This window comes from Scylla paramamosain, chromosome 3, assembly GCF_035594125.1.
Source record: "Scylla paramamosain isolate STU-SP2022 chromosome 3, ASM3559412v1, whole genome shotgun sequence".
Taxonomy (NCBI): domain Eukaryota; kingdom Metazoa; phylum Arthropoda; class Malacostraca; order Decapoda; family Portunidae; genus Scylla; species Scylla paramamosain.
The window spans coordinates 23,756,511-23,768,827 of NC_087153.1; the positions used below are offsets into that span (position 1 = coordinate 23,756,511).

Genomic DNA, 12,317 nt, shown 5'->3' on the forward strand with positions numbered 1-12,317 from the left:
CCCTTTGTGTCTCACAACACAAGGGGGCAGTCACAGCCTGCCCTCTAAAGACAACTCTCTTCATCCACACAAAACTACAAGCACTAATAACACACACACCCTTCACTCAAAAATTTTAAAATCATCATGGCGACTCCTACACCAGCCTCGGAGCCCCCATCTGGGGAGGGGACCATAAATTTCCCAGGTCGGACTGCCTTTCTGTCGACGACCCTAAGTGTCTTGACACCCCCCTCAACTTTTTCTTCATTAACTTCTGCAACATTCGCGGTCTAAGATCTAATTTTCAATCTGTAGAACACCACCTCTCCTCTTCTAAACCTCATCTTCTTTTCCTCACTGAAACTCAGGTGTCTGAGGCAACTGACAGTAGCCACTTTTCTGTTCCCTCCTACTTTCTGTATCCTCATTTTCGATCCAAAGCTGGATGCTGCGTTTATGTGCGCGATGGCTTAACCTGCTCTTGTGCCCATGCTCTTGAATCTTCCGAGTTTTCCACCATCTGGCTACGACTACAGAGTCTCTCAAACTAAATTTATCTGTGCTGTATACCTCTCACCTAACTCCTCTGACTATAAGAAATTCTTTGACAACTTAACTTCCAAATTGGAGCACATTCTGACCCTCTTCCCTTTTGCAGAGATCTCCATTCTTGGAGACTTCAATGTTCACCACCAGCTTTGGCTTTCCTCTCCCTTCACTGACCATCCTGGTGAACTAGCCTACAACTTTGCTATCCTCCATGACCTAGAGCAATTGGTGCAACACCCTACTCGTATTCCTGATCGTCCTGGAGATACGCCCAACATTCTTGATTTTTTTCCTGACCTCTAATCCTTCTGCTTATTCTGTCACCCTTTCTTCTCTGTTGGGCTCCTCCAATCACAATCTCATATCTTTATCTTGTCCTATCGCTCCAATCCCTCCTCAGGATCCCCCTAAGCGAAGGTGCCTCTGGCATTTTGCCTCTGCTAGTTGGGGGGACCTGAGGAGGTATTTTGCTGATTTCCCTTGGAATGACTACTGCTTCCGTGTCAGAGACCCGTCTTTGTGTGCTGAGCACATAACAGAGGTGATAGTGTCTGGCATGGAGGCGTACATTCCTCACTCTTTTTCTCGTCCTAAACCTTCTAAACCTTGGTTTAACACAGCTTGTTCTCGTGCTATACATGATAGAGAGGTGGCCCACAAAAGGTACTTAAGCCTTCCATCACCAGAATCTCATGTACTTTATATTTCTGCCCGGAACCATGCCAAGTCTGTTCTCCAACTAGCCAAAAACTCCTTCATTAACAGAAAATGTCAAAACCTTTCAAGATCTAACTCACCTCATGATTTCTGGCATCTAGCCAAAAATATCTCCAATAACTTTGCTTCTTCTTCTTTCCCTCCTCTATTTCAACCAGATGGCACCACTGCTATCACATCTATTTTAGATCTAAAGCTGAACTCTTCGCTCAAACCTTTGCTAAAAACTCTACCTTGGACAATTCTGGGCTTGTTCCTCCCTCTCCTCCACCCTCTGACTACTTCATGCCACCTATTAAAATTCTTAGCAATGATGTTTTCTATGCCCTCGCTGGCCTAAACCCTCGGAAGGCTTATGGACCTGATGGGGTCCCTCCTATTGTTCTCCAAAACTGTGCCTCCATGCTTGCACCTTGCCTAGTCAAACTCTTTCAGTTCTGTCTGCCCACATCTACCTTTCCTTCTTGCTGCAAGTTTGCCTACATTCAACCTGTTCCTAAAAAGGGTGACCATTCTAATCTCTCAAACTACCATCCTATTGCTTTAATTTCCTGCCTATCTAAAGTTTTTGAACCTATCCTCAACAGGAAGATTCTTAAACATCTATCACTTCACAACCTTCTATCTGATTGCCAGTATGGGTTCCGTCAAGGCTGCTCTACTGGTGATCTTCTGGCTTTCCTTACTGAGTCTTGGTCATCCTCTTTTAGAGATTTTGGTGAAACTTTTGCTGTTGCCTTGGACATATCAAAAGCTTTTGATAGAGTCTGGCACAAAGCTTTGATTTCCAAACTAACCTCCTACAGTTTTTATCCTTCTCTCTGTAACTTCATCTCAAGTTTCCTTTCTCACCGTTCTATTGCTGCTGTGGTAGACGGTCACTGTTCTTCCCCTAAATCTATTAACAGTGGTGTTCCTCAGGGTTCTGTCCTGTCACCCACTCTCTTCTTATTATTCATTAATGATCTTCTAAACCAAACTTCTTGTCCTATCCACTCCTACGCTGATGATACCAACCTGCACTTTTCCATGTCTTTTCATAGGCGTCCATCCCTTCAGGAGGTAAACATATCACGCAGGGAAGCCACAGAACGCTTGACTTCTGATTTTTCTAAAATTTCTGATTGGGGCAGAGCAAACTTGGTATTGTTCAATGCCTCAAAAACTCAATTCCTCCATCTATCAATTCGACACAACCTTCCAGACAACTATCCCCTCTTCTTCAATGACACTCAACTGTCCCCCTCTTCTACACTGAACATCCTCGGTCTGTCCTTTACTCATAATCTGAACTGGACACTTCACATCTCATCTCTAGCTAAAACAGCTTCTATGAAGTTAGGCATTCTGAGACGTCTCCGCCAGTTTTTCTCAGCTGCTAACTCTGTACAAGGTCCTTATCCATCCATGTATGGAGTATGCTTCACATGTCTGGGGGGGTTCCACTCATACTGCTCTTCTAGACAGGGTGGAATCAAAAGCTTTTCGTCTCATCAACTCCTCTCCTCTAACTGCTGTCTTCAGCCTCTCTCTCACCGCTGCAATGTTGCATATCTAGCTGTCTTCTACTGCTATTTTCATGCTAACTGCTCTTCTGATCTTGCTAACTGCATGCCTCCCCTCCTTCCGCGGCCTCGCTGCACAAGACTTTCTTCTTTCCCTCACCCCTATTCTGTCCACCTCTCTAACGCAAGAGTTAACCAGTATTCTCAATCATTCATCCCTTTCTCTGGTAAACTCTGGAACTCCCTGCCTGCTCCTGTATTTCCATCTTCCTATGACTTGAATTCCTTCAAGAGGGAGGTTTCAAGACACTTATTCATCAATTTTTGACCACTACTTTGAGCCTTTTATGGGACTGGCATTTCAGTGAGCATATTTTTTATTGGATTTTTGTTGCCCTTGGCCAGTGTCCATCCTACATAAAAAAAAATAATAAAACACCATATTTTCTCAAAACTATCCTGTGTAAAGTAGTAATTTTATGTAATTATAATATTGAGATTTTTCATAAGGAGTTCTATGATGTCTTCAAAATTTTCATATCTGGAGTATTTTCTGAGTTACAAGCATGTTCATGTTTCTTTGACTAACTACCAAACAAGTAATGAATTACATTCTCTCTCTCTCTCTCTCTCTCTCTCTCTCTCTCTCTCTCTCTCTCTCTCTCTCTCTCTCTCTCTACATAATAATCATATAATTTTGAAGGATAATGACAATTTCCAAACCTAACAGGTATATAAATAGGTTTTAAAATGATCTACATCCTTCAAAACAATATTTTTACATGGAGAGAGAGAGAGAGAGAGAGAGAGAGAGAGAGAGAGAGAGAGAGAGAGAGAGAGAGAGAGAGAGAGAGAGAGAGAGAGAGAGAGTCAGGTCAGAGGTCGTCGGGTGAGGACGTGGTTTAGGAGCGTTCCGCCACAACAGGTCGGGTCATAGACTTAGTTCCTGAGCAAGTCTCCGCTATTTCATTATACCATCACCACAACTGAGATTACAGTGCAGAGTGTACAGGTAATAAAAGTGAGGTAAATAGCGAACAGTGCAGTGCAGTACACAGTGTGTGGAGCAGTGTTGGCAACGTGGTCACCGAGTGTCTGTTTGTGTCACTGCGCCTGTGTGTCTGCCGTCTTCACTTCACTACACCTCCACCATCAGCACTACCGAGGTTGAAGTGTAGTATACATAGCAGTGAAAGTGCAGTGTACGGTGAAAAGTGCAGTAAATAAGTGTGGTGCAGTGCTGGCAGCGCGGTGCTCGTCACGTGTTTCCCGTGTATCGCCGCGCCCCTATTCCTCCGGGACATCAGCCCACAGCTGTGCTGCATTTCAAGGATTAATACCTGCCGTGCCCTGTCCTGACCTGACTCACCTTAACCCTCACCTCGCCCCCACCCTGGCAGCTGGGTGCTAGTCACGTGTTTCCCGTGTATCGCCGAGCCCCTACTCCCCCGGGACATCAGCCCACAGCTGTGCTGCATTCCATGAGGGATTAAATACCTGCCGTGCCCTGTCCCGACCTGACTCTCCCTGACTCACCAATAACCTACTGACCACTCCTCACTTCCTCCCTCATGTCTTCCTCCGCGCACCAACTCATCGCACGGCGTAATCTGTCAGGTTATACCCCGCATAGGTGGTGTGCTGTTTGTGGGAAGGCAACATCGAAAGCTGCCCACGTCAGCTGTGAGGACGACAGTTGCCCTAATCTGTGCCATACCGGCTGCCTGGGCGACAACCCAGTCTACCGGTGTGCCGAGATGGGGCTGCTGAGGGAGCAAGCTAACATACAGGACCCCGTGACATTCGTTGACAGGGAGGCTGATCCATCCTCCCAGCCACTCCCTCCGCCACTCCGAGGAGATCAAGAACAGGCCGCAGAACGGAGTCACTGGGAAGACCTGGAGAAAACTGAACTAATCTCCTTGGTTGAGAAGCTCACAGAAGAAGCCTCTCGAACAAATATTATCCTCAGGTCCCTCCAGCAGGATAGGGACCTGATCATAGAATACCGGGAGGTGTTTGCGTCAGCGCTCAGACTCGCTGACAGGCTCGTCGCCTCCAAGCAGCGCGAGGCAAAGGTTGCCTCGTGCACACAAGGAGTCAGTGCTCTGCCAGAGACCATAGACAGACACTGGGAGGTCTGTCAGGGCTCTGAGTGCTGGAGGGATTGGTGGAATTCAGGTAGGCCGAAACAACTGCGGCACGCCCCTAAGCTCGCCATCCCGCCCACCCAGCCAGGCAATCAAACACCACCGGAGGCTACTCCCAGCAGTACATCGGTAGCCGAACCCCCACCCCCGCCCTCCTCTACACCTGTCTCCCTTCCTACAAGTTCCGGCTTAAACACCTCCACCTCGCAGACACACAGTACTGCAACCTCCACACAGAACCAAACCCACACCAATACCTTGCCAGCAGTACCACCGACTCCCCCAGCAACACCAGCACCAGCCCCAGCCCCAGCAGTCCCGGCTTCCTCCACGAGCACCGCTGGCAACATCACCACCAGGAAAAAAAAGTATAAAAAAAAGAACCGGAACAGCGAGGTCAGAGGAGCCTCTACCACCCAGGGGGCCGGCCCCTCAAGGAGACAGACCCCAGCCAAAGCCAAACCCACGCAGATTTGCCGGTACTGCAATCGGAAGGGCCATAGTACTGAAGACTGCCACACCAGGACTGCTGAGTTGAGGCAGGAGCGACTGCTACGGCAGGTCCTCGCGGAGGGGAGATACTTGGCCGCTGCCTCCCCATCAGTAACACCACACTTGCAGCCCTTTCCGCAGTCTCGCCCGTTTTCAGCTCAGCCTGTTAACTGGGGCCACACCCAGGGCTGGCAATGGATCCCGCCCGGCCTTCGGTACCCCCAACTGAGCCCTGTCACACCCCTTCAGGCCGGACCACAACTCCCTCCAACATGGTAAGACCTGACCGCCACCGCCACCAATTCAAGGTTATCTCCGCCAATGTACGTGGTCTCCGAACGAACATCGGAGACCTAACCCACAACTGTGTACTACGACACGGTGCAGATGTAGTTGTGGTGACGGAGACCTGGCTGAACGGAGATGTGGAGCCATCGTTTGGCAAAATAGGTGGCTACACTCACTGGGCCAGGAGAGACCGACAGGATAGAGCTGGAGGCGGAGTGGCTGTCTGCTTCAGGGAGGGAGTGCAGGCACAACAACTCGACGTGGACACGCCGCCTCAGCTGGAGGTGATGTTCTTCCGGGTTGTGCTGGCCAACCACTCTGCCCTCCTGCTGTGCGCCATGTACCGCCCCCCCCGGCAGGGGCCTGACTCGCTCCTGTACCTCAAGGAGGCCCTAGATGTCCTCCTTGTGACTCACCGCTGCCAACACTTTTTGCTTGTGGGCGACCTCAACCACCACCTGGAGCACGACGCCTACGAAAACCTCCTGACGGTGCAGGGACTGAAGGACCATGTGACCTTCCCCACTCATGAGCGGGGCGGGACCCTGGACCCCGTCATATTCGACCTGGAGGAGGACACACTCAGCTGCCACCAGCTGAGTCTCGTGGGCAGCTCTGACTACCATGCTGTCCTGACCCAGGTGGACATGGGTGTGGCTCGTGACGAGGCCACCACTCGCACAGTCTGGCTATGGGATAGGGCAGACTGGGGCTCCCTTCGCCGAGACCTGCGCAGGACTGACTGGCCTTCCATCCTGCAGGGTGGAGCGGAGGTACAGGCGCGAGCCTTCACTTCCCGCCTCTTGGCGCTCCAGGAGCAACACGTGCCCCACCGTGAGTTCGTCGCCAGACCAACGGACCAGCCTTGGTTTGGTTACCGCTGCCGCGTTGCCGCCGAGGCGAAGTATTCTGCGTGACTCCGCTACAAGCAGAGTCCTACTCGGCGCAACAAAGACCTACATCGTTTGGCCTGCAAGAGGATGGTGACGACCTGCCGGTGGGCCGTAGGGAGGTGGGAGGAGGACCTGCGGCGCCAGCTAGGAGGCCCTGGAGTGGGCAACAAGACTTGGTGGTCCCTTGTTAAGGGCAGACAGGGCCTCGACCGTCAAGACACTGTCCCTCCTCTCACAAGGCCCGACGGAACGGTGGCCACCAGCAGCAAGGACAAAGCCCAGCTGCTGGCCACCCTTTTCGCCGGGAAGATGGAGGTGGACGACCCTGAAAGGTCACCGCCTCTTCTGGAGCAGCAGTGCAGAGAGACTGTAACCAAGGTGGAGGTGACACAGGGGCTTGTCGAGCGTCTGCTGCAGGGGCTCGATGTACAAAAAGCTACCGGTCCCGACAACATCAGCCCGCACGTTTTGAAACAATGTGCCCGCGAGCTGGCTGTACCCCTTACCACAGTCTTCTCTGCCTGCTTATGGGAAAATACCTGGCCCTTAGTGTGGAAAGAGGCCCGGGTAGTTCCTGTACACAAGAGGAGCTCCAGGTCTGACCCAAAAAATTATCGACCCATCTCCCTGCTCTCTGTGGTGGGGAAAGTGTTCGAGAGGGTGGTGGCAGATGTGGTGTGTCGCCACCTCCAGGACAATTACCTCCTCTCGGACCAACAGTTTGGGTTCAGACCTGGGCGGTCCACCTCCGATCTCCTCATGCTCCTCACCGGGGGCTGGCAGGACGCCCTTGACGGCGGCCTCGACTCTGTTGTGGTGGCCCTGGATATAGTGGGTGCCTTTGACAGGGTCTGGCATGGGGGCCTTCTGGAAAAGCTGAGGGCAAAGGGGATCCAGGGTGACCTCCTCCAGCTCCTTGGTGACTACCTCCAAGGAAGGACCCTCCAGGTCGTTGTCAATGGGCAAGCGTCCGAGTCCTTCCCGGTGAGAGCGTCAGTGCCACAGGGCTCAGTGCTGGGGCCAGTCCTGCGGAACATCTACATGGATGATCTTCTCCGACAGCTGCCGGCTGTCTCAGCTTATGCTGACGATTGCACTCTCTCCTGTACCTACCCTCGACACGAAAGTGTGCGTGCTGCTGAAGAGATCAATCAGCAGCTTGGGGTGATACAGGAGTGGGGGGCACACTGGCAGGTGACCTTTGCTCCGGAGAAGACACAGGCAATGGTAGTTTTTCGATCCCCCGCTGCCGAGCCAGCAGTGGAGGGAGGGCTAAGCTTTGGTGGCCTTCCTCTCGAACTCCAGGAGTCCGTCAAGATTCTTGGGGTGGAGGTGGATCGAGGGCTGCGGTTTGACCGCCATGTCAAACACATTGCCCTTAAGGCCTCACACCGAGTCTCCTCCTTGAGGAGGGTGGCCAGCTTGCTCGACAGGAGAGGGAGGCTCTTGCTCTACAAGGCCCAGATACGGCCTTATTTAGAGTATGCCGCCCTCTCCTGGATGTCCTGTGCTGCCACACACATAAGCAAGCTCGACGGCATCCAGCGACGGGCACTGCGACTGGTGGAAGCAGCAGGTGCCCCAGCCCATCCTGAGGTTCCCGTCGACACGCTAGAACACCACAGGGACGTGGCAGCCCTTGTGGTGTTCCACAAGGCACAGGTGCAGGGTGTGCCACATCTGGCGGGACTACGGCTGCCCACCAGAGTCACCTCGCGGGACACGAGAACGGTGTTATCCAGTGGTGACTCAGTGGAAGTGCCGCGTTCCCGCTCCAGCCAACACCAGCGCACCTTTTGGGGGCGAGTCTCCAGACTGTGGAACGTCTTCGCGTCCTCCGTCCCACATATGAGGGGGATGGATACCCAGGACGTGAAGTTAGCAGCACACCACTGGAGGGGCTCGTTCCCAACCCCCCTGCTAACAATAAGCCCATAAAGAATGTATATATATATGTATATAATTTATATTTATAATTGTGTTGTGCCCCACCCCTAAAATAGGCTGCACACGGCAGTGCGCCTTCGGGTGACAATGTACTCATGTTTAAATAAAAAAAAAAAAGAGAGAGAGAGAGAGAGAGAGAGAGAGAGAGAGAGAGAGAGAGAGAGAGAGAGAGAGAGAGAGAGAGAGAGAGAGAGAGAGAGAGAGAGAGAGAGAATAAATATCACTACAGAGTATAGTCTTAGACAACAGTAAAACATCTCACACATGGAAATGAGTGTTGTTACCACATGTTACATGATAGCACAAATATATTTTCATTACATAATAATATGATTTTCATATTCATGAACTGAAAATGCATTTTGTATATATCTAATATATCATAATAATCAGTGAATCACCATACAAAGGATGGTTGACAAGACTAACCCTTTAAATCCTGCTACCACTCAGGACACCTTCAGGTGCTAGAAGCCCACTGGCAGATATAATGGCCAGGCAGCAGATATAATTTTTGTAGACAGTTACTATAAAGCTACATACTTTTGAAATTCATCCCACTCACATCTTGCTGAAAAATTATGCAAACAGCGTCATTTCTCAATTTTTGTAGAATATTTATTACTTCGTTGTGGCATATAATGCTTAAAGTATCATTGATGTTTCTAGATCATGTTCTGTGAATGACGCTTAATGTGTCATGGGGACTGAGGGGGTTAAGAATTCATCAAAATCAATTAAGAATTACAAATTTTTTTGCTTTACAGTAAAGGGTTCCCTTCAATTAAGTGGAACAAACATAATAATGAAAGACCATTGTTACAGGAAGGAAGAAAATTTGGATACACAAGAAGGCATATAAAAAGCTTAGAAATTAAAAATCCCACAATTACATAAAAAAAAAATGTTTCTCCCACAGAAATATAGAATAGAATAAACCAAAGTAAATGAGAAGACAGTATCGGAAAGTGTGTGCATAAACTGAAAGAAAAATTTGACAAATGTAGATATGGAGATAGGACCACATGAGTGTAGCTAAAGCCCTGTGAATTACAACTAGGTATATACACACATATACACAAAAACACACATATTTTCTTTAGCTCTCCTAACTCCATCCTTCTATAACTCCCTTCAGCATACCTACAATTCTTCAAGCTCCACTGAATTTTCCTTCACTTCTTATTCTTCATCAATCTTCTATTCTTATTCTTTACCTATATTACCTTACCTACCTCTTCCAGCAAGGGCTGTATGTCATCCAGTGGGCGGTTGAGGTCCTCAGTGATGTATTTGGTGAAATCAGCACTCACCATCTTATCAATCAGCTTCTCATGTTCTGACAGCTCTGAGCTCAGGTGCCTGCAAAAAATATGAGTGGGTTGTCATCTTGAATGTTACAGTGAATAACATCTTGTTTAATATTTATCCTGTGTAGCAATATCTCCTTCCATCTATAGACTATCCAATTTTTCTCAGTGCATGCCATTTTTAATTTGCTTGATATCCTATTCAATTACTTCCCTTGAATAAAGGGTGAAAATACCACACTATGATACATAAAGAAAACAAACCCCATCCTTCTATTATTTTCTTAATGATGATAGTAGTGGTGGTTGTGCTGCTGCTGATGATGATACTCCAGTACTGATACTATTACTGTTAATCCTGAAATACTATTGTTATCTGGAATCCTGGCATGAAGGACTACTTCACATTGTGGACAAAATTCTGCTAGACTTACAATGTCCTAAGGCTATGACATCTCAGTTGGTATTCCATCCTTTGTGCATGAGGTACATTTGTGTTTCTCCCATCTTTTCTTCCTGCCCTATATCCAATTATCCTCAATTCCGGAAAACAATAGTAGTTGTGCCTCATGCACAGGGTCTCAAGGGACATGTGTCCCTGTTGATCAACCGCAACAGAAACAAGGGGAAGTAATACATGAAGTGCCAAGAGACAACAAGGAAGAGCAAGTACTTTACTTGTACAGGGGGTGCAAAGAAAGCTTGTGTTGCTGCCACTTGTACCTGTACAAGTGCTGCTTGTGCTTAGGGTGAGTGGAAGATGTTCTAATTATTTGATCATATTTTATTATTTGTTTGCTATAATTCATTATTTGATAGTATTTTCCATGTTACTGATATATAGTTTTTCAACATCCGTTGTATTGCATTTCTAATGTCCATCCTTTATTTACTTTTTTTTGGGGGGAGGAGGGATGGAATTTATTGTATAGTTACAGTGTAGGACTGGGCAGTAGTGAAGATGCTACTTGATGTGGTAACCTTGAGAGGTCTGGATCACATGTGGATGCAAAGGCACTGGTTGGTTGTGGACGATGTCGGGTGCCAACCAATCAGCAGGGAGCAGAGGTTATATAAGAGGGTGTTGGCAGCCACAAGAGCAGATAGAGAAAGGGACAGCATGAGCCACTGTGTTGCTCCACTCAAGACACGTCGCTCTACTTTATCAAGCAAAAGAATACATGCCACAAGAAGTACTTAAGACCATTTAGTATGCCCACATATATCCACTATTATAACTTATTGGAATCCAATATGGTGCATAACTTATCCAACTTATTTAATTCCTCTTAAATTACAACTCAAGAAAATAGTTAGAATAATAACCAATAGTAATTTCTTATACAAATCCTCTCTTCAAAGAAACAAAAATGTTAAAACTAGATGACATTACTAAATTTGCTATTGCTACTTACATGTATTCAAATAAGAATAAAATACAGAACCTCCTTCCATCTCATGACCATAACACCCGCAGTCATGATAACCTCGGCATTCCCTCTCATTGACTTACAAAATTTCAGCACTCAGTTTCTTATCCAGGGCCTCGTGTATGGAACTCTGTACCTTTCCAAATTCAGGATGCACCCTATATCACCACATTTAAAAGAAAATTTAAAAAATCAGATCTTAGCCACCTACTAATTTGAATTATTACTTCATTCTAAAGCAACAGTGTATCCAGACTCTTGTTATCATATCTAGTACACTACCTTGTATTGAAAGCATCAGTATGCTACTGTTATTGTATCTACTATACATATTCTAGAATATTTAATATTCCTATATTTTATTTATTATATATTATTTATTATTATTATTTATTATATTATCTGTATTATCTATTATCATTATTATTTATTATATCTGTATCTATTACAACTGCATATTTATTTATTATATTTGTTTTGCAACCACTTGTTAATGCAATTACCTTCACAAATCATATTAACTAATGTTGAAAATTACTGTACAACATGTTATACCCTTGTTGCCATCTGCCATATAACTTACTTACCCATTATTACTCACCATTTTGCCTGAAAAGCTCTGCTTTAAAAGACCAACTACAGTCACATTAATTCTCACTATGTATATATGTATATACCTCCCAATTATAACTGTTAGTTATTAATAAATGTTCAAACATTCAAATGTTCCCTAGACTCATGCTGTGGCTATGTTACATTCGCTGCTGGACTGTGCAGACAGAGGATGGTGGAGACACTGTGGTGTGCATGCTCCCACCTTGGTAAGAGGCTGCCTGAGTGGTTTCTGACTGACTCTGTGGTTACATGTGCACAACTGGATGGTGAGCAGTAATGAGTGTACTGTTGTTGTGCTGTGTGCCTTGTACTGTTGTTGTCTGTGCCCAGGAGGAGTTTATCAGCCTAATGTACTGTATCCTATTATACTGTGGTCTGTTCTTGTGTAAATAAAGTAGGAATTACTATGTGTGCATGAGTGTTTTGTTACCCTCTCCCT

General features: G+C 47.1%; 1 protein-coding gene across 4 annotated transcripts in view; it reads right to left on the reverse strand.

Moving 5' to 3' along the window:
* Positions 1–12,317, reverse strand: part of LOC135093042 (vacuolar protein sorting-associated protein 54-like) — a 351,426-nt gene that overhangs the window by 257,322 nt on the left and 81,787 nt on the right. For all 4 annotated transcript variants that reach the window (XR_010263179.1, XM_063991923.1, XM_063991915.1 and 1 more), the window contains exon 10: positions 9,759–9,885. Coding sequence is in view for 3 of the 4 variants with exons in the window: in XM_063991923.1 (XP_063847993.1) it covers positions 9,759–9,885 (127 nt within the window). In the remaining variant the exon portion in view is untranslated. The remainder of the gene's footprint in view (positions 1–9,758; positions 9,886–12,317) is intronic.